Source organism: Chenopodium quinoa, unplaced genomic scaffold (assembly GCF_001683475.1).
Source record: "Chenopodium quinoa cultivar QQ74 unplaced genomic scaffold, ASM168347v1, whole genome shotgun sequence".
NCBI lineage: Eukaryota > Viridiplantae > Streptophyta > Magnoliopsida > Caryophyllales > Amaranthaceae > Chenopodium > Chenopodium quinoa.
Window position 1 is genome coordinate 3,960,185 of NW_018744304.1, and position 22,742 is coordinate 3,982,926.

The 22,742-nt window shown below is 40.4% G+C and overlaps 1 protein-coding gene across 1 annotated transcript; it reads right to left on the bottom strand.

The window, feature by feature from the left end:
* Nucleotides 1-9,203: 9,203 nt before the first annotated feature.
* LOC110695825 lies at nucleotides 9,204-13,775 on the bottom strand. The gene is made up of 3 exons (XM_021873051.1): nucleotides 13,230-13,775; nucleotides 12,592-13,080; nucleotides 9,204-9,209 (listed from the first exon to the last, which is right to left on the bottom strand). Exons 1-3 carry the CDS (start codon nucleotides 13,773-13,775, stop codon nucleotides 9,204-9,206), a joined length of 1,041 nt encoding a protein of 346 aa, XP_021728743.1.
* Nucleotides 13,776-22,742: the final 8,967 nt, after the last annotated feature.

Sequence of the window (22,742 nt, forward strand, 5' to 3'; positions counted from 1 at the left end):
ATCGGTTCGGTTTAAAATCGGTTCGGTTTAAAATCGGGTCGGTTTGAAATCGGTTCAAATGTCTTACGGGTCGGTTTCAGTTCGGTTTAAATAATTATCGGTTCGATTCGGTTTCGGCTTATTCTTGAACGGTTTAAATTCGGTTCGGGTTGTAAACGGTTCGGGTTGTAAATGGTTCGGGTAGTAACGGTCCGGTGCAAACGGGTTGCGGTTTGTTAACAGTTCGGTGTAAACGGTTTTTATCCCGGTTTAAATTCGGTCCGGGTTGTAAACGGTTCGGGTAGTAAACGGTACAGGTTGCGGTTTGTTAACGGTTTTTGTCCGGTTACAACACTTTGGTTCTTTTTTGGTTCAGTTTTATTTTAGTTCGGTTTATAACTGGTTCGGTTCGTTAACGGGTACGGTTCTTCTACGATTTAACATTATTTGGATCGGTTTTATTTTAGGTTTACTAAATTACGGTTCGGGTCTTTTTTTATTTCAAAAAATTGGTTTTTTATCGAGTCGTTCAAAAAACCCCTTATAGGAAGTGGTTTGTAACGGTTTGAATTATAAGCGATTCAGTTCATAAACGGTTCGGTTTATAAGCGGTTCAGTTTATAATCAGTTCGGTTTATAAATGGTTTGGTGCAAACGGGTTGCAGTTTGTTAACGGTTCGGTGTAAACGGTTTTTATGCCAGTTTAAACGGTTTCGGGTTAGAAACGGTTCGGTTCATTTTCGGTTCGGTTTTCCTTTCAGTTCGGTTTAGATTTGGTTCGGTTCTTAAACGGTTTAACGTTTACTCGGATCGGTTCGGTTTCGGTTTTACTAACATGCGGTTTGGGTCGGTTTTCGGTTTCATAAAATCGGTTTTTAATCGGTTCGGTTCTCATTCGGATCGGTTGTAACGGTTCGGTTTCACCAGTTCGGTTCGGTTTTTGACAGTGCTAGTCATTAACATTAATTATTCCATGTGTAATATTCTAATTTCTTCGTTTTTCAAAATTATTTTAATTAAATAAAAAATTAAAAAAACAAAACAAATATTAAAAAAAACCCAACCCGCCTTCCTCCCCACCAACCACCACTACCCAGTCACCTGCCCCTGCCCCCACACAGCAAGCACCGAGACTCCCTTCCCTGCGCCGGTGGCTCCCGCTGCTCCTCCCCCCTAACATTGCCCCCTCTCCAAAACCACCACACAACCAATCGAAAAAACCCTTAAAACCCAAAATCCCCAATACAAGACCTTCGCCCACCCCTAAAAAACCCCAATCGACCCTCCACCACCCTCGAAAACCCTAATCGTTAGGGTTTTGGGGGTGAGGGAGCGACGGTTGGGGTTTTTTAGTGGTGGGAGAGGGTTTTTTTTGTAAGATTTCGGGTTTTTTAGGGGGGTCTAACCAGTGGTTGCGTGGTGGTTTAGGGGAAGAGGAACGTCAATGGCAGGGGGCGGCGAGCTGACGGTGTGGGGGAGGGCGTTCTCGGCGCCGGCGGCTTGGGGCGGGGGCAAGGGCAAGGGCTGGGTGGCGGTGGTGGGTAGGGAGGTAGGCTGATTGGTTTTTTATTTTAAATAAAAAAAATTCATTTTTTTAAATTCTTAATAACGAATTAAATTATTTAAAAAGAACCAATCAGAGGTTGTAACGTGGCATAATTAGCCTTAATGACTAACGGAGTTAATTGTTGTTAGTCATTTGGGTATTTGGTGACATTGTTGTTAAACTTGAGTATATGTGGTGAATTTGAAAAATTTCATGGGTATACGGTGAATTAACGAATTACTCAGGGGTATTTGGTGAAAAAACCATTCATAAAATATGTCTTCAATGGAAACTTCTAACTCTTCTAATTCCTCTTCCAATTCTGAAAATGTTTCCAACCTACTAACCTAATTATCGAATGACAGCGATGATCAACGTTATGAAAAGCCTAGACAAGCAAATCGAGTTGTTAATCAAATGATGGATCAAGTAATGATGTCCAATCCATTTGAAATATATCAAGCTTTAAATCAAATTACGAGGGCACTAAATAAACCTGTTGAAAGAAATCGTAAAGATGGACAAGCTCGTTTATGGAACGACAACTTTGCAGATCCTCCCATATTCCCTGCACATTTATTCCGTCAAGGATTTTGAATGAGGTAACATGTATTTCTCCGCATAAAAAACACTTTAGAAGAACGTCATTTGTTCTCTCAATAGTGGCAAGATGCTACTGGTAGATTTGGTGCTTCTACATTGCAAAAATGCACAACGAATATGAGGTTAATAGCATACGACACCTCAGCTGATTTTGTGGAAGACTACATTCGGATTAGTGAATCTCTTGCAAGAGATTGCTTACAACATTATTTTGCAGAAGATGTTATCTCTTACTTTAGCGATGAATACCTTAGAAACCCCATTGAAGAAGATTTGGTAAGATTACTGAGAATTGGGGAACGAAGAGTTTTCCCATGAATGCTTGGATCCATTGATTGCATGCATTGGTAATGGAAGAATTGCCCTCTTAGATTGAAAGGGATGTTTTATGAAAAAGCCAATAAGCCCACATTAATTTTGGATGTTGTGGCGTTATATGATGTTAAGATTTGGCATGCTTTTTTCGAGACACCGGGTAGTCGTAATGATATAAATGTTCTTGATAGACCCCCATTATTTAATTAGCCGCCCATCTAAGATATATACCATCAGTAAGGGAATATCCAATCTTGTATTGGTGGTTGTTTACGACATAGTTAATAAGTGGTGCACGACCTTTAAACACATCATATCCCTTCTAAAAAAACAAAAAAGATGGTCTTTTTGCTAAGAAACAAGAGAGTATGTGGAAGGACATTGAGCGTGCTTTTGAAGTATTACAGGCTCACTTTGCAATAATAAGAAATCCTGCTCTTGCTCATGATGCATCAATGTTGGGAAAAATCATGATAGCTTGCATTATTATGCACAGTATGTTCATTGAGGATGAACGAGATACCTATGCAACGTATTATGATCTGACTTAATATGATCAAGCATCACCTCCATCCTCAAGCAGCAGAAATAATAACGAACCCTTCCAATTCCAAAATAGTGAAAATCGAATTGCAAGTTTGGATAATTTCATGTGTAATAGAGCTCATGTTCGTGATGAAGATATGCATAGAGCCTAAAGTAGGATTTAATGGAACATTTATGTCTCAAGTTTGGGGGTAATAATAGGCAAAATAATCGACAGTAATGTATTATTGCAATTTTAGCATTTTCTTTATTTTAATAATCATGCTTTCTTTTTTTAGAAATGTTCTATGTATCATTGTATTTTTAAGATTTGTTATTGTATTGTCATATAATATTGAAAATAGTATAGTAGAGGGGGGTGTACCATGTGCATGTACATCTGGAAGTTCATTTTACATATAAAATAAAAGAACATTGAGACAAATTTAATGTTCTTTTTCAGAAAACATGATGTACTCCGCACCAACTGCTATTCATTTCACCCCTTCATTCTCTCTCTCCTCTCCCTCTAACTTCTTCGTTCATTTTATTTCTTGATTTTTATAGCTTTTATGTTCTTAATTCATCACTCACAAAACACATTTTTACTAGATTTAATACTCCAAAATTTGAATTTCACAACCAAATTTTCGGATTTTTCATAATTTGAGAATTTTGGGTGTTTTTTTTTTTTATTTTGGTTAAAGAACTTGCAATTGAGTTTTCTACTTGCTTGATTTCCACTATTAATTCACTTTACAAGAGTTTCCTACTCATTTCAGGAATGATTTCTCTTTCTTTGTTCATCTTTGTTCTACTTCATTGAAACCCTAGGTTGTGCTTCAATGGTGAACTCTCTTTGCTTATTTTTTTTTTAGGAAAAATTGCCCAGAATAATCCCACCTTTGGGGCACCCATAATAATCCCACCTTTGGGTTATTTTTAAATAATCCGACCTTTATACTCAACCCGCTCATAATGGTCCCGAGTGACCAGTAACCAGTTGAAGAGGTAATTTTTCTTATTAGGTTTAATTTACACGTGTCACAACTTAATTTGTCCAAAATTAATAAAAAAAAAAAGTAAAATCAAATAAAAAAAAAACCACCACCACCTAAGCCACACCACTTCAGCCACCACCATCCCCACCAGCACCCAAACCCAGACCCTAGAACCACCACTCCACCAAGACTCGAAACCACCGCCACCTAGAAACTCACCGCGCCAATCAGAATCCCACCCAACCTAACCCCAAAACCTCCTTTAAAAAATCAAAATCTCACTAACTCTAAGACCATTCGAAACCCCACCAAACCAGATCCTAGGAAACGAGGTGGGGAGGTCTGCACGTGGACGAAACCAGGGGCATGGGAAATCGGTGCGTGTGAAATCGTGGATGCGGCCGGAAAAGGGATGGGGGACGGGGAGGGGGCTAGGATTGGGACGGGAAAGGGGTTTTCAAGGGTGGAGATAGTTTTACAGCTCGCCGGGGCTTTGCAAAACACTGCCTTGGTTCTCGTGAGGGAGGGGGTTGGTGGTTCAAGGGACGGGGAGGGGGGTTCGACACTGCCTTTAGCGTTGTCGCCGGTGCCGTGGTTGGTGGCTGGGTAGCAGGTGTTTGGGGTAAAAATACCCCTGACAAATGGACCTATTCTAATGCAACACGTGTCCCTAAGTTGAGCACTCAATGAGCCAATTAGAGCATGACACGTGTCATTCAAAGGGGAAAACGGGCTTTAAGCCCATAACCCTAGAAACCGTAAAACAGTGGAAGCCCATCAAATTAGGTTAAATAACCTAAGATGCACCTGTCCCAAAGACTCTATAAATACTTATCATTTACATCAGTTGAGGGGGGATCCAATTGCATATACATTCAATCCTGACAAATCAGAGAGCAAAAAAGCTCAGATATTGAGGCTGTCTCAAACAGCCGGATGATCACTCCTCTCCTACGAGGAGCCTGATCCCATTTACTTTCCACACTTTACTCCTCAGACACGTTCTAACTTGATCGTCGGAGGCGGAACTCCCATCCCCAGGAGTCTCCGTTGTTTTGCAGGTACAGGCAGCCAGAGGTTAGTCTTGGTGTTGTAACTCTCTCGCAGGACATCCAAAAAACCCTGAAACATTTGGGGCCGTCTATGGGGAGAGTACCACTAAGATGGCTTCACAACAGTCTGTACCATCGGCTAATAGGAGGCAGCCTACGGTCGAGGTCAAGAACCTAGCGCCTCTTCCCCATTCTAAATGTTTGAGTCGACTTCAACGTCGACCTTCCCAGACAGCCTCCAGAATACCTCAATGAGTTATTCACAGTCAAACCGAGGGGGTCAGTCAGGCGGCTTGTCCGTTCATTCTGGCCCTCAGATACTCCATGTGGCACAGTATGCGCCTCAGCAACCATACATGTCGTATGGACAAACATGCGTGAAGCCGACCCTCTTCAAGAGGCAGGCGGCACAAAGCGTCCAAACTCTGGACAGGCAGCTCCGTCTGCAAAAACTTGTTGAACAACCTTCTGTATTCTCTAAGGAAATAACCCTCTAGTGCGAAAGCATTAAACGACCAAGTAATACAGGCGTCATCAGGCCAACTGTCAAGCACAACAGGCACCATAAGGCCAAATATTGAGTGCTACAGGCATCATGAGGTTAAAATGTCTTATGCTTGGACAGGCGGGATTATGCCACCAAGTGGCCTCTTAATCAACCAACATACCCAAGCATGTTGGCATACAAGCAGCAGTTAAGCCAACCAATGAAAGTTCAAACTCTGGACAGGCAGCTCCGTCCAGCTGTAGCCGACATTATCATGCATGAGCCTCACGGTGTGCGATGTTGTTAGCAATAGGCCCAGCCAGCATTATCCCTGCCATCGAGCAGCCGACCAACTTATATAATTAGGCGGCTATATGTAGGAGTGGCGCATGGGTTGCAATAAGGAACCCGACCGCAAGTACATGTTTTAATGCCATGGCCAGTCAATGACCAAGCATCCGACATCTTGTAACAAGTCATCCATTCATGGTGCTGAGTCGGCTGTATGCAATGATATTTGACCGCCAACAGCAGCTAACACACAAGCGACATAACAAGGTTGCTTGTGTGCTAGTCTCTTTTTGGATAAAGGCAGCAGCCGTATGGTAATAGCAGCCGGCACTCAGCCGGCATTATCATGCATGAACGACACAATTCTTGTGTTGTTGTTTTCAATCACACAGCCGACATTACGCCAGCCACCAAGCATCCGGCCAGGCGGCCAAATGAGAATCCAACTTCATGCCCGGCTGTCCAGAAGGGTGGTACATGGTTTGCATAATAAATTCGGCCGTGTGAGTGCTTGTTTTAAACGCTATCAGCTTGCATGCAAGTGTCATACAAGCGACATCATATGCTAGGCATAATGTGGTATATCATAAAGAGCAGCCGGTCAAGCACCTTGGTTGAGCCAATGGGGTCAGCTGACACCTAGCTCCAGTTGGCACTTACAATGTAGCCGGCTGTGTTGTGATACGTCAAACAAAGCCAACCTTTGAACATCTGGCTATATTTATGCCAGCTAATGTCGATCAAGTGAGTTTGTTCATATGTTTGAAGGGTCGCATAAGGCTATTACACTATCTAGGCACAAACGGCATTATCATGCGCGAGAAAGGCGGCTCTTATTGATTTCGTCATCACTGGGGTCAGCAGGCATCAAGTGGCCGGAAGACCATAAGGATATAATTTCTGCCGGTTGTAGGTGCAGCAGCTGCTACTGCTCTTTGCGGTTGTCGCTAGGTTAAGCCGACATTCAGAGGTTGGATGGCCATGAAGATAACGCTGAAGCCTACAATGTCCAAGCAACCGGCAAGCTATTAACCAAGCAACCAGCCAGGGAACATCTGGCTATGCCCAGTCTCTGACCAGGCGGCAGCCGGTTATCTTCAGCTAGGCGCATATTCTTGCACCGTTGAAGACGGCTGTGGTTGCATACTTTGCAGCGACACGTCAATTCTAACCATGCTTCCGGCAAGAATAATAGCGGCTGTGTATGTGGGTTAAGCAATGAGCAGCCGGCATGATTGTCCTTCAGTTAGACGCTTCTTACGTTGTGGTTATCAAGAGGAACAACTGGCGTCTAGAAGGGTAGCCTCAAGAGGTGGTTGTATGAATGTGACAGCGGCCATGAATAGTCCGGTTGGGGAGCGCCTGTGTTACAACCTTGACGCCGGCTGTGGGTCTTTAAGTTGTGAAGCATCTAGCCATTTAATAACCAATCATCCGGTCAGCTAAAATCAAGCAGCCGGCTGTGGGTACATTCTTGCTAAGCCAGTTGTGGTGCAACGTTATCAATCAGTCTCTTGTGAGTTTAAAACACAAGCGGCATCCCTCTTGATTGAGTAAAAATTAGCGTGCATAAAATACGCCATTCAAACCAGCTGTGAATACGTTCCAGCACCTGTGTATTACATCATGTATGTGGGTGGCCACTACGAGTGTTCATCATTATTATGATTAAAAAAAAGAAAAATATTATTATTATGGGTATATATAAATTATATACATACCATGAGCCTATGTATGGCACTTAAAAAGTCACTTGCACGTGACCATTTAATTTGAGTGGGAAGTATCTCAAACAGCAGGAAACTCAGTCACTTGAGCCAAAGAGGCGGCACTTCAATCCCATTCAAGCAGTAACTATTAGCAGGAGGCATCCCAATAGAGAGCCGTCTGTATAATCCGAGAGAAAATTCATTTCTCGAGCTCATCAGTTACTCGGCGTCTCTTGGCCGCCTGTCTCCATTTGAAGAAATCGGTATCATGAATCAAGCAGGAGGCATCTCAATGTCATCCAGCACATTGACGGAGATTCTCCATATTGAAAGGTACCATAAGCACTATGTGCTTCCTTATTGTTATTGATTGAATTTCAATAGTATACTTGTTTAAGTCTCCCTCATGGGCAGCATACCGACCGAAAAAGGTCTAAAAAAGTATGTTGAAATGGCTTAAGTAGAAGCACTGCCTGTGCAATGTGCAGGCGGCAAAATCTAAATCAACCATCTGCTCCAGCATGAGTAGATATAAGCTAAGTTTAAAAACTTAGCGGCTATGTGTTGTTCCTTTTAAAACAACAAATTGAGGCCAATGGCCGGATGATCAAATTGAGGCCAATGGCCGGAATGATCAAATTGAGGCCAATGGCCAGATGATCTTAATAAATTAAACAATCCGTCTGCTCTAACATAAGGAGGCGTCCGGCGACGCCCATTTAGGTGAATTCGTCGCAGAGAGCATCTCCAATTTAGGTGGCATATTGCTCTATAAACTTAAAACAAATGGCCCTACCGACTGTCAAAAAGGCAAGCTCACATCCATTAGAAATTGATCAAATGAGACTAAGATAACAAAACTGACGGCTGTTAAATACCAGCGGTACCCAGTTACTATCGTGGTCAGATGCCGCCTGCTGTTGCTCAAAAGCAATACCGTCGGCTAAATTTGAGGATATAGGCTATGTCAAAAACTTAGTGGCTAAGTTTTGTTCCTTTTAGAACAACTCTATGAGGCCAATAGCCGGATTATATTTAAAACCGTCCGCTCCAAACATGAGCAGACATAAGCTAAGTCCAAAAACTTAACAACTAAGTGTTGTTCCCATTAAGAACAACCTAAAGAGGCCAATGGCCGGATAATATTTAGCGCTTACCCCCTACTCGATGGTCGATAGTCCGCCTGATCTGGGGCTATCAACATAGTGGGGCTAAAAGCAATAAGAGCCGACATCTGTCTAGTTCAGCAGCAATCATTATTATGATTGATTAGCTTTGAAAATATCATACCGTTCAAGGTATCAAAATTTTCCAAGTTAATCAAGTCCCTCTTTCATTGAACTAGACAAATGCCGACCAAAGCGGCTTAAAGGGTCTCATATTCTAAAGGAACAATCCCTCTTAAAAGAGAGATTACTCTTTCCGAGGGGCTAATGTTTGGGATAAAAATACCCCTGACAAATGAACCTATGCTAATGCAACACGTGTCCCTAAGCTTAGCGCTCAATGAGCCCATTAAAGCATGACACGTGTCATTCAATGGGGAAAACGAGCTTTAAGCTCATAACCCTAGAAACCGTAAAACGGTGGAAGCCCATCAAATTAGGTTAAATAACCTAAGAGGCACCTGTCCCAAAGACTCTATAAATACTTATCATTTACATCATTTGAGGGGGGATCCAATTGAATATACGTTCAATCCTGACAAATCAGAGAGCAAAAAAGCTCAGATATTGAGGCTGTCTCAGACAGCCGGATGATCAGTCCTCTCCTAAGAGGAGCCTTGTCCCATTTACTTTCCGCACTTTACTCCTTAGACACGTTCTAACTTGATCGTTAGAGGCGGAACTCCCACCCCCGGGAGTCCCCGTTGTTTTGCAGGTACAGGTAGCCGGAGGTCAGTCTTGGTGTTTTAACTCTCTTGCAGGATATCCAAAAAACCCCGAAACAGCAGGGACGACAACTGGTGGGTGGTTTCTTAATTTTCATTTTTTCATTTTTATTTTTTCTTTAAAAAAATTTAACCTTTTAGAAATTTTTATTTATTTATTTTCTTACCAATTACAAGCCGCCACGTGTTTGGTAACTTGTTATAACAAGTTACATGACCGGTTGAGACCATTTTGAGCGGATTGGGTATAAAGGTCGTATTATTTAAAAATAACCCAAAGGTGAGATTATTTTTAGCGGACGCCCCAAAGGTGGGATTATTTTGGACAATTTTTTCTTATAGCAATGGCCATATACAAGAACTAAGAAATTAAACCACTTAAGCTCAACTAATTAACACCCAATAATTAACCAATTATTACATGCAACAAGAAATTAGTGACTACATTGAGGGTTTTACCCAAACCCTAGAAATTAGACTACTCGCAATCCATGGAGATTAAAACAATTAAAGATTTCAAGCAATTCATGAACAAGTTCAAACTAAGGATTAAGCTAATTAACAATCTAAGCATGCAAGCATTAAGTAAGTAATTAGCAACAAAGTAGAGAGAAATGGAAGAGAAGAGTAAGAAATAGTTACTATGAAGCTTCAAAGTGAGCAACAATGGTGGAACTTGTCTTCTACAATGATTGAAGTTGAATATTTCCAAGCTAATAATTAGAATCTAACTAATGATTTGAGAATTAAATGTTCTAGGATTGCAAAACTAAGAGAAAGCTCTAAAACCTTGATGATATGTACAAGTGATCTCAAAGGGGGTATCTATAAGACCCCCAAGTAAAAAGGACAGAGAAAACAAGAATCGGGCTCGACTGCAGGTCAGCACGGACGTGCTAGGCCTGGCACGGACGTGCAGCCTAAGCTGCACGGATGTGCTGTCCTATGCATGGCTGTGCAAGGCATGGCAGTAGCCACTGTTTAGGCTGGAAATCATGCATGGAGCACGAGCGTGCCAATTGTGACACGAACGTTCAACCTCTTCTGCACGTACGTGCCAACTTAAGCACGGCCGTGCAGGCCTTGACAAAGGTTCTTACTTGCTGGAGCACTCCTGCACGGACGTGAAAATGTCTGCACGGACATGCTCGGCATCTTGCACGGACGTGCCTAAATTTGCACGGACGTGCAGGGCAAGGCATAAACTCTTATGTTGTTGGTGCACTCCTGCACGGGCGTGCAAGGCTTGGCATGACCGTGTAGGCTCTTCTAAGTCCTTTTCTTCATCTTTTCTTCGATATTGCTCCTTTCCTTGGCTTCTTTCTACCATCTTCTTACTTCTAACCTCGGTTTAGTATCTATGGGCTTTATTTGGTCGTCTTTAGACCTAGAATCTCAACAAAAACACTAACAACCCATGAAGCATAGGATACACAAAAATTGCATAATAGAGTTAAAGTGAACCAAAAACACAAATTTATCAAGCAAACTAGGTTAAAAAACACCCTAAAATCATATCAAATAGCAAGTTATCAATAATCCCAACTTTTGATTATTTTTTAATAATCCCAACTTTATACCTCATTGATTTTAAACGGTCCCAAGTCACTTGAAACGGTTAAATAGGTTAACATTTGTGACTCGAGATTATTTGCACCGTATCACCACGTGATTGGTCAAAAATTTAAAAACTAAATAAAAAAAGAAAAAATAATCTAAAATTAAAAAAAAGGTAAAATTAAAAATAAAAAAAAATAAAAAAAAAAAACTACCACCACCTTAACCACACAACCTCAACGACCACCATATCCACCCCCACCCAATCCAAACCCTTGAACCACCACCACACCTTACTAGACCCGAAAACACAGCTCTAACCCACCTAGACCCCGAAACCATCATCCCGACTCCAAAACCACCACACCAAAACTCGAAACAACCAATCTACCCAGATCTGAAATGGGACGGGTGAAGGGGAGGGGGGTCGAAAACGGATCGAGGGGAAAGGAACGGGGCCGAAAACGGGGCGTGGGTAGGGAGGTGGCCAAAAACGGATATCAAGAGTGCCGGCGGTAGCAGCCTCAGGCGGTGGCAAGGGTTGTCGCTGGGTTTGGGCTTTTATTTTATTTTATTTTTTAAAGGTTTTTTTTCATTTAATATTTAAATAAAAAATGATCTATCATGTGCCAACACGTGTTAGGTAACTTGTTTAACAACTTACATGATCGGTTGAGACAATTTAAAGAAAACTCATATTAAAGTTTGGATTATTAAAAAATAATCGAAAGTTGGGATTATTTTGGGCAAATGAGACAAAGTTCAGATTATTCTTGGCAATTTTCCCTTTTCAGAAAACATGACTACTCTATTTTCGTTTGTAATGCATAATAAATTATTATAACTACGTTTTTTTTTATTTATAGGCTATGTTCTTTTATTTATATGTAATATTCTTTTATTTATAGGTAATGTTCTTTTATTTATAAGTTATGTTCTTTTATTTATAGATAATGTTATTTCACGGGGCTCCTATAATTTCTCTCTCCTCACCTTATTAGTCCACGTCACTTTTCACTAACTTTATCTCATACCCTTCGCTTTTTATAGTTCCATACCTACATTCATTAACCTCCCCATTTACTTTCTCTCTCCTATTTTTAAAATATAAAAATAAAAAAGTTGAATGTGTTAGAGCAAGATTAGCCCTGTCTAGTCTTAAGATTTTAATCCATTGTCACATCAGATTTTATATTAAATTTAATTATATTTTTTTAATTTTTAATTATGTTAAGACTCCTTAAGACTCAATTAGATTTATCTCTTCATTCCTTAGACTTATTTTAGATTTCTTTAAAATATTTATTAATATTTTTTTTCCTTTTAACATATATATTTCAATATTTTTTTTTTTGAAATATGTACAAATGTATTGAAATATGTACAAATTGGAAGCTTGAAGTTAGGCTACAAATTAAATTAGCTAACTTTTTTTTTGACAATAGCAAAGGAACAAACAAAATCAAACTATAGCAGATTAGAACAATTCATCAGACAAAATCTAGCAATACCATTAGCCTTTTGTACTTGGTCTCTCTGGACTTTTAAAATCGTGCATCGTTGGAACATCCCCCCCCCCACTTTCCTGATTTCCTTTAGTAGCCATGCAATTGAAATTTCCTTGCTCGGTTGTACCTGTAAGTTGTTCACAAGCCCAATAGAGTCAGATAGAAGTAGGATTCCTTGTCTCCCTTTCTCTCTAGCCCACTTCATAGCTTCAAGAAAAGCCCAGGCCTCCCATTGAATAACTGACGCTGCTGCCCCATGTTTTCCTCTTTTGTCAAGAGCAAAATCATGACGATTAGGCTTAACTACCCACCCTATCCCTTCTCTTGTTGTCTTCTTATCCCATGAACCATCTATTTCCAGTATGAAGTCATCAAAACCTTTGTCTTCCTGTCCCAGTTGCACATAATTAAAACTCGGGGGGAGAGTCGGGTGATTTGTTTCACTGGAAACCCCCCCAATTGCAACCGTTGTTTGGTGTGTAAAGGTTTCATGGTCGTCCATAGCTCGATGAATAGATTCATTCACTAGACTTATGGTCCCATTAGAGTTATTGAAGCATATAGCGTTCCTAGTCTTCCATAAACCCCATAAAGTTTCCACGAACAACCATCCTCGCTATTAAACAGCAGGATAAAGTGATGGACCAAACTTTTCAATGAGTTGAATCCAGGAGAATCAGGGCAAATAGTTAGGGAGCTGCTTTCCCAAACTTCCTTTGCCAGAATACAGAACCTGAAAATATGTTGACTATCTTCTCAGCGTACCTTACAATGATCACAGACTTTATTTACTCGTATTCCCCTCTTTGTCAAGTTAACCTTGGCTGCAATACCGTCATGAAACAGTTTCCAGAGGAAAACCTTCCATTTAGGCTGGATGCCCAGCCTCCAAATCACCTTTACAAACTCTTGATGCCTTGCTCCAAACTTTGAACTATCTAGACCCTCATCCTTTGATAAGTAATAGTATCCAGTTTTGACGGTATATCTACCCGATGGATGATATTTCCAGTAGATAAAATCGTCCTCCTCGGTTGACTGAGGAAGTTCCATTGACAGGATCGACTTTGCACTCTCCAAGTCAAAGCATTCCCTTACCTTTCTAGCATTCCAAGTTCTTTCCTCTCTGTTAATGAAGTCCTTCACTTTCCAATTCACAGCAGCTCCCAGAGTTTGTCCTGATTTAACTGTTGGAATGGAACCATTCACCCAAGGCATACTGATGGCCTTTATATTATTTCCATTTCCCACTTTCCAGGCAAAACCATTCTTCAAAGATTGTGATGCATGTCTCAGGCTTGACCTTGCCATAGATGGAGTTCCTTTTCTCACCTTTAGCCTATTCATACAACATATTCCACATGGTTGTAGGCCCTTATAAACTCTAGATACTAGTAGTTGAGGGTTGAGGTGCATTCTTGTTGCTTGTTTAAAAAGTAGTGCATCATTGAGGTATGAGCAACCTCGAATCCCCAGGCCTCCCATGCTCTTAGGAAGTTAGGTTATACCTCTACTTACCCAATGTAACCCTTCCCCCCCCCCCTTACTTGCCCACCAGAAACGGGTAATCAGGCCATCAATCTTGTTCGCAATACTTTGAGGGAGTTTAAGACATTTCATGACATGAGCAGACATACTTACCAGCACTATGTTGACGAGAATCAACTTTGCCGGTTGAGAAAGTTTAAGGGAGGCCCATGTCATAACTTTTTCCGAAACTTTATCCACTAAAAAGTTGAAATACGTGCTCTTCTTCCCCTAAATGTCAATCGGAGCCCCCAGATGAGATCCCATGTTGTTGGTGTCCGGCATTGCTAGAATTTGTTTTACTGTCAACTTCATATTACTATCAACCTCCAGAGAGAATTTGACAACAGATTTTTGGAGGTTCAGTTGTTGGCCCGAGGCTTTGCCAAACCTATGTAGAATATCCGAGATACACTCACAAGAATCCTTGTTTTCCTTGAAGAACAACATAGCATCGTCTGCAAAGAACAGATGAGAGATCGATGGTAACCTCCTTGAAACCCTTAACCCTTGTATTTGTTTGATGTCCTCTGCCAAGATTAAAATATTTGACAGAATGTCCATACAGATGATAAATAGATAAGGGGAAAGAGGATCCCCTTGTCTCAATCCACACTTTGGGGCAAAATGATCAGATGATTATCTGTTTATAATTGCTTTAAAAATAACCGTTGAGATGCACTGAGAGACCATCCTTATACAGTGATTGGAGAACCCTTGAACCTTTAAGACTTTCAGAAGAAAGAGCCAGTCCACCCTATCATATGCCTTGGACATATCAATTTTGGTTGCTGTAAAATTAGACCCCTTCCTTGAATTTATAAGAGGCATCAGTTCATGGCTCAGGAGGATGTTGTCCTCCATATACCTTCCCGGGATGAAAGCACGCTGATTTTCCATGATTAGGCTTGGAAGGACATACTTTAGTCTATTCACCAGGCACTTTGATATGCATTTGTACACCGTGTTGCAGAGACTAATGGGTCTGAAATGGCTAGCCAGTTCCGGCACCTTCACCTTCGGTATTAAGACTAGGAGGGACTGGTTCCATTCCTTTAGCATGTTTCAAGTCCTTAGAAATTGCCTGACACTTTCAGTAACCAAATTCCCTACTTTCTCCCAATATTTCTTGAAAAACTCAACTGTAAAACCATCCGGCCTTAGGGACTTAGAACCATTCATCTTGAACATCGCTTGTCTGATTTCCTCATTCGAAAAATCCCTATCCAACCAAGACCTATCTTCAGTCGAGAGTTTAGGGATATCCAGTTGCCGGAGTAATAGATCTATATCTTCCCCATGGCTCTCTGATATTACCGGGTTGTAGATCCCCTTGATTGAGTTTAAGATTACCTCTTCGACCCCTCGATGCCCCTCCACCCATGTTTTATCATTCCGAAGAGTTAAAATTTCATTTTGTAACTGCCTTTGTTTCACTTTCCTGTACATTGTAGGCGTAGGGCAGTCCCCCACACCTAATCCACTTTTCCTTCATCTGTTGATCCCAGTAACTGAAATCCAACTGGTTGTTTGGAATAAGACTATTGATGTGATGGATATACCCTTCCCCTTCCTGAATCGTACTGATATCCATTCCCGAGCTCCGCAGGTCTTTAGACAGTTTTCTCCAATTTATCCCCCAAACCTTCTTGTTCTCCAAACACCAAGCTTGCAGCCTGGTCCTGACCCTCTCAAGTTTCCTTGCCAGTTGGAACATGGAGGACCCCAAGCCTTCCTCCTCCCATGTAGTTCCCACTATATCATTGACTTCCTGGAAAACAAAACACCAATGTTCTATCTGATATGGCCTATTAGAAGTTGTGGACCTAGGCCTATCCATATAAGAGATTGCTGCATGGTCAGAGCACACAATTGGCTCATGTATAATCCTCCCATCCGGGGAGTGTTCGAACCATTCCTCTGTGATATACGCCCGATCCAGCCTTTCTAGAATCAGATCTTCCTCCTCTCTTATGTTGCTCCACGTGAACCTTGGACCCGAGAAGGGGACTTCTAACACATTGCTACTGAATCTCCAATCTAGGAAGGCCTCAATTCCTCTTATTCGACTTGACCCTCCTAGTTTATCACTCCCACTCTCCACTTGATTAAAATCTCCAATTACCAGAACATTCTTAAATTCTTCTAAAAACCATTGTAATTGCTCCCATACTATCTTTCTATTTTCTACTTGAGGCTCACCATAAAAGAACAAAATGTACTTTATACTACCATTAGATTCATGAGTCTTACATAGGATCATATTTTTTTAGGAGTACAGACAATCAACTACAACATTTGACCAACATAAAACTAAAAGACCCCCTCTACTACCATCCGAATCCCATCCAAAAGTGGTAGTAGGACCTAGACAACTTAACCGAGAAGCCGCTGAAACATAATCCATCTTAGTTTCTGAAACAAATAAAAACATAGGTAACTTAGTACGATAGAGCCACACTAAGTAAGGTACTGCAAGGGTGTGTGGATCATTTAAACCCCTGGAATTCCAGGCCACGATATTCATAAACCCGTCGGGGTCTGAATAGGAGCAGCCACCTCACCCTCCGTAGTAATTCTGATCGAGTCGAAGATGGACACCTGTAGGTCGATGTCCATGTCATATTTCACCTCCCTGTAAACCGAAGTCACTTCTTCACTTTTCTGTCTTTTTGGAGACCCAAACAAAGAGGATTGAACACCTTGGGATCTCTTGTTCTTGCCCCGCATTCGAAGATCACCATCTAAATCCACCCCGAATTCTTTTGCCATGTCAGGATCGGAGATGGCCTTTGAAGCAAACCTACATCTTCCATTCTCATCCTTTAACCAGATTGTAAAACCTCCCTTTTTCGGACCATCTATGTAGCCTTTTGAGCCTCTTCCTTTCAACCCACTCATAGTCTGTTTCGCTAAATCGGACCGAGTCCCCTTCGTAAGAGTGAGGGTAGTGCCCTACTGCCTCCCTTATTCTTTTCCTGGTATTGGCACTGTCATCATAGTTAAATAATTCCGTAAAATTAAAAGAACTTAAATGCGATACCAGAGTAGTAGGCGGATACAATTCTGTTAGAGGCATATTCGGCAATCCTCCTAAGTTACTTGAAGATAGCCGAAGAAAGGGTGTCGGAGGAGCCCTTATAGTACGGTGTATCGCCTGTATTTCCGATCTCCTGACCCTTCGAATACCCAAGGACAATATTGTGCTTGCCTCGATAATTTGCGCATATTCATCATCTACTTGCTGTTCGAACTCCTCCAATATTCTAGTAGTCATTATTGAAGGACTTTCCAGCCATCCATGTGCCTGATTAGTAACTGGAGCTACCAGATCCGAGCCCCGAGTCTCTTCAATTCCTTGTAGTGTCTCTTCCTGTCTATCAAACACTGCTGGAGTAGAAGCCCACTCTGATATCCCAAGCGTATGAAATAGAGTTCCAGGCCCTCCCCTTTCACGGTGCTCATGCCTTGTCGAGGAAGGCTCTCCTACTTCAAAGATCGAGTCCTTGAAGAGTTGTCTGGCCAGAGGTTGAGGAGTGTGTGCTCCTTGCATTTCCAAATTCCTAGCCTCCCCTTGCCTACTCACTTCCCCAAGCTGGTTTTACACAGGAGCTTGGGCAGCCTCACATTGTGGCCTCTCGCCTTCCTCTCACCTAACACACTCATTGTTTCCCCCTTCATTGTTGAAAGCTGCAACATGTTGCATAATTTCTGCATAAGGGTCGCCATTCAGGCCCAAACGCCTTCCTGGCGAAAGAGAAAGATCTGGTCTCAGCTGTTCCACCTCCCGTTCCACCAATTCCGAACCCTTATTCGACCAAGCTTCCTTACCCGAGTGAAACTGATCACTCTCATCACTTTCTTGACTTGATAACGAGTCTTCATACGAATTCCCTTCTTCGAACCCTATATCTTCTCTCGGACCTCTCTCATACATCGGAAAGCCTTCTGAATTTTCGTAAGGCCGAAGATCCAAGCCCGTATTACGATACCTGTACCAATCCGGGAGACCCCGAATAAGGTTGGAATAGAAAGGATACTCGGTTGGTCCATATAGCACCCGTAGACCATCCTCTTCCACCTCACTTAGCTACGCCTTACTCTCCTTCTTGCCACCGACGCATGGAGAGAACACCTTGAAGTAGCATGTCCTGCATAGCCACACAACTTACAAAATTTGTAGATACCTTCATATCGAAGATAAACCCAGATTACTTTGTTTCCTTCCAAGGATATGAAGCACCCTGGAATAAGAGGTATAGATAGATCAATTAGGACTCGGGCCCTAAGCTCTGCATGTATGGGAAGCTCTTCCCCTTCATTCTCCACCTCTTCAATGTATCCTACGTGTCGTAGGATCTGTCTAGCCCAACTCGCTGTTAAGTATGCAAGCGGCAAACCAAAAATTCTTACCCATACCCTAGCTAGGGTGAAGTTCATGTATTGAGGTACAAAGTCGACTTGATACCTCCTCAGATTTATGATCCGTCCGTCTATGATTGTAGTGCTTGCAAGGATGAGGCCCTCTAGATCCTGCCCATCAAAGCACTCAAACAGAATATATGGGCTTGATCTGTGAACCTTTATCACCCCCTTCCTTATCCAACGCAATGTTACAATGTGTTGAACATAGTGTTCAGAAGGGGGATGCGGTCCAATGAATAAACCAATCACACACGAGTTAAAATTTATAGAGCCATTTGCCAGATCAAAGTTTCCTGGTGGGGGGATAAGGGGTCCCCCACGCATATTCCTAGCCTGCTGCTCATCATGAGGGTTTGGAGAATCCCTTTGATTTCTCATATTGAGGCAGACGTGAAAATGAATTTACTGATTTATGATAAAGGAAGTATGAAGCAGACTGCCAGACTAGCAGCCTTAGAGAGTGTAGAAGAGAAGAAAAGAGAAGCAGAAAGGATTGAATTGATGAGAATTGATGGAGAAACTGAATAAGCCCAGAGAATTTATAACCTAACTTGAGTCCTTGGAATGTGAAACATCACACACATGGGGAGCAAGAGGAGAGGAAAAACAGGCCCCTAATTGGATAGCCGCCTACAGCTTTGTAATGCTTGCACCATTAAACGGTTTGCATTAACTGAGATGAGCTGATTGGCTGGGGAAATGGGACGAACTGCTACTTTCTTGTTGGAAAACGAAGAGTTGGGGAAAGGTTAAAGCCTTTCTAGTAGAACGAGGTAGCTAAAGCACTCCCAAGACATTGATCCATTTGGGAAACTAAAAGGCCGAATCGAAGATTATCAACTCCAATAAGTTAAAGATATTCTTTCCACCTAGAAGGATAAAGTGGATAATCAGCAGATTTGAAGCATGCAAGATTTCTTGCAGAAACAGGCAACCCTAGTTTGCCTAAAGAGACTCACCTTTAGTGAGATAAACTCTCGTTTTTAGAGAGAGAAAAACCATAAACACTCAATCTTACAACTAACTTTTTTGAAAGAATTAAATTAGCTAACTAAAATATACTAAAAGATAAATGTTTGACAACTATCATTGACTAAGTAGATTAGCTGAACCGTTTGTTAAAAGTAAGGGAAGTAAATATAAACTAAGTAAATTAGATATATACAATAATTATATAATATATGATAAGTATATTCTAACAACAACATATTCTAATATAGTGTTATTTGAATCAAGAACTAAATAAATTAGATATATACATTTATACAATAACTAATGTCACAATTATAGGTACTACTCCGTATTAGTGATGTATCTCATGCAAATTTCAATGTACTATGTTGGTGATATATGAAGATAATTAAGCTAGCTTATTTATAGGAGATTTAGTACCTAAAATATTTGTCAAATGAAAATCTCAAAGATTAACTTGAGCTACTCTATCTTTATCACCGTTTGCCACTATCCTCACAAAAAAATAAAAATAAATAAATACGGACTAATAATTGTTTTATTCAATGAAATCAACTTACATTAAATTTCATTAGCAAAAAAAAGCTAAGGAAATCAAACAAATACGTAAAAACAAACGGAATAAAATTTTACTTAATTGAATTGAAATAAAAAAAAAAAAAAAAAAAACTAATCATCTACATTCAAACCATATTTCTCAGCTATTGCTTGCAAATTCTTCTCGTGCATCTTCCTTTGTAAGGGGTTCATCTTGCTAACATCGGCATAAATTATTTGATGTTCAATCTCTTGTTGGTTGAGCGCAATCTCTTTCTCTTTCATTTCAACTATTTGTTGTAAGTTGCTACTACGTAGTTGTTCAATGTTACTAATCTCGGACATCATAGAACTATAATCAATTTGTATATTTTTCCCTTTTTTCTTTGCTACCTCCTTAGCTGCTTTTTGGCGAATGGGTCGACCCTCTTCGATTTTTTCTAAATCATCAATATCCTCACTAGATGATTTGTGTTCTCCTTGCTTGGAAGAACCACCATTCATAACTTTTCGTTTACTGTTTTCGTGCTTCCATTTATCTGAGTTGCATACAATACTCCAAACATGTTGGTATGAGACTGTAGTATTGTACTTTGTTTCATACAAAGAATGAGAATCAGAAATTTTCAATGACTCATCATACCCGCTTTTATTTTCATAATGACTATAGCACCCAACAAATTTACTCACTGCTCCATTGATAATCCACAAGTGTTGCTTGCACTGATTTGGTTCTCTTGGAGCTTAATCCTTCTCCTTATTCTCATTGAAGAAATCTGTCACTTGTATCCAATAATCATCTGATTTTTGTGAATTATCGGTGATTTTATTTTTACTATTATGTAACCATGCAGTAGCAAGGAGACAATCATATTTAATCATCCAGGGAGTCGATTTTCTTTTTCGACCTTGAGTAGTAATAGGAGGAGTTTGTACCTCAATATTTTCCAACCCTTGTTGGGTAGAAAATTTAGGGAGTTGGGATGAATTATTAAACCCCATGCCATTTGGTATCATATTTGCAGTAGATTAGGGTTGAGATGGAGCTTGGAGAAAGTTGGCTAAATTTTGCACTTGCGGATTTTGAGAATTTTGCATTGGTTGTGAGGCTAGATTTTGATTTTGAGTGCTTTGAATCAAATTCATAATAGATTGCAAATCAAAATTTTGAATGGGATCCATATTTAGAAGAAAACTATAATATTGTACATTCTTTATATTTTTTGTAGGCTTTTAAAGAAGACAAATAAATGATAATAAAATCAAGGATTAATACTATTTTTTAATCTAAACTTTGACTAATTTATTTTTATTAATCCCAACTTTAGATTATTCCTCAATAATCCCAACTTTGATGTGGGCTATCATTCTTCATACCTAACAGATTACTAAACCTGTTGTAGTAGGTTGATGTCCTACGTGGCAAGAGTTGTTACTTTAATTTGCTTATTTTTATTTTTTTAAAAAATAATAACTCATTTATTACTTGCTTCCCCACTCTCTCTCTCTCTTATTTTCCCGTTACAACTCCCCCATCCTCTCTGTTTTCTTTCTTTTTCAGCATCATCTCTTTTTTTCTTCTCTCATAGTTCACCATTAGCAATGGCTGGAGGTAGAAGTGTAGCAGTTGGTTGCTTTGGGTCTTCTTCAAACTCGTGAGGAGGTTTGTACACCACGACGAAATGCAGTTGTGGTTTGGATGCCGTTGTGCGAACTGTGAAGAAGGGGCATAACATTGGATCCAAATTTTATGGATGCCCAAAATGGCCGGTAATGGTTAAAATGTAGTTACTTAAGGTTTAATTAGTCCTATTTAGTCCAAATTGTATATTTTTTTGGAAAATTTAAATCCCAATTGTAATTAGGGTTTTGATTAAAAGGGGTCTTTTTTAGTACAGGATACCAATTACAATTTTATGAAGTGGGTTGACTGTACTAATGGGGATGATCTGCGATTAGAGATATTTGAAAGGGACACTACAATTCGTGAATTGGAGATGCAGAACAAATTCCTTGAAGACAAATTGAAGATAATGTAAGGGACAACGGGAAAAAATGGAGGTGGCACAGCAACTGAAAGAAGAACTATGTGACATGAGGACTGAGCTCATGAAATGTTCAAGGAATGAGACTAATTTGTTTATTGCCATTTTATTTTCCTTGGTTTTTTTTTTTTTTTTGCCATGGTGGTGTTGTACTTAAAGTAGGATTTATGGTGTGTACCTTTTGAAATGAAATGAAATGAAGTATGGTTTTTTTCTGAACAACATGTTTGTATTTTTTTTTTGCGCGTAAACAAATAATCATGCAAAGTCATTACCAAAATAGTTACATAGTCATTACCAAAATAGGTACATTATGTACCAACCCAACATATAAGTTCACAAATCCAAAATAATAGGGCTGCGGCAAATAGTTTCATACACAAAAGGAAATTATGCCCTAATTCTTAAGTGAAACAATATCCACTTGAACCTAAGTTAATAGTAATTAGTCTGGAACTGCTACACAAAAGGGGGAGTTTGTTAACTAAACTATCTTTGACATGAAAAGATTTTTACTTAGTTGGCTGATGGAGGGTTGATTGCTGACTTGGGATTATGAAATTCAAACTTTGGTCCCGGCTTGGCCTGAGTGTCAGTCCTCCTCTCCTATTGGATTGGCCACACACCTATCACATGTAAAAGTAGGCTAAGTTAGAATAGCTGAAACAACAGAGATAACAAAACCAATTTGCAATTTTTAAACACATACATTGGGTTTTATACTCCCATCCTCAGCAATGTACACACCCACTCCTCTTGGAATTCTCTGTCT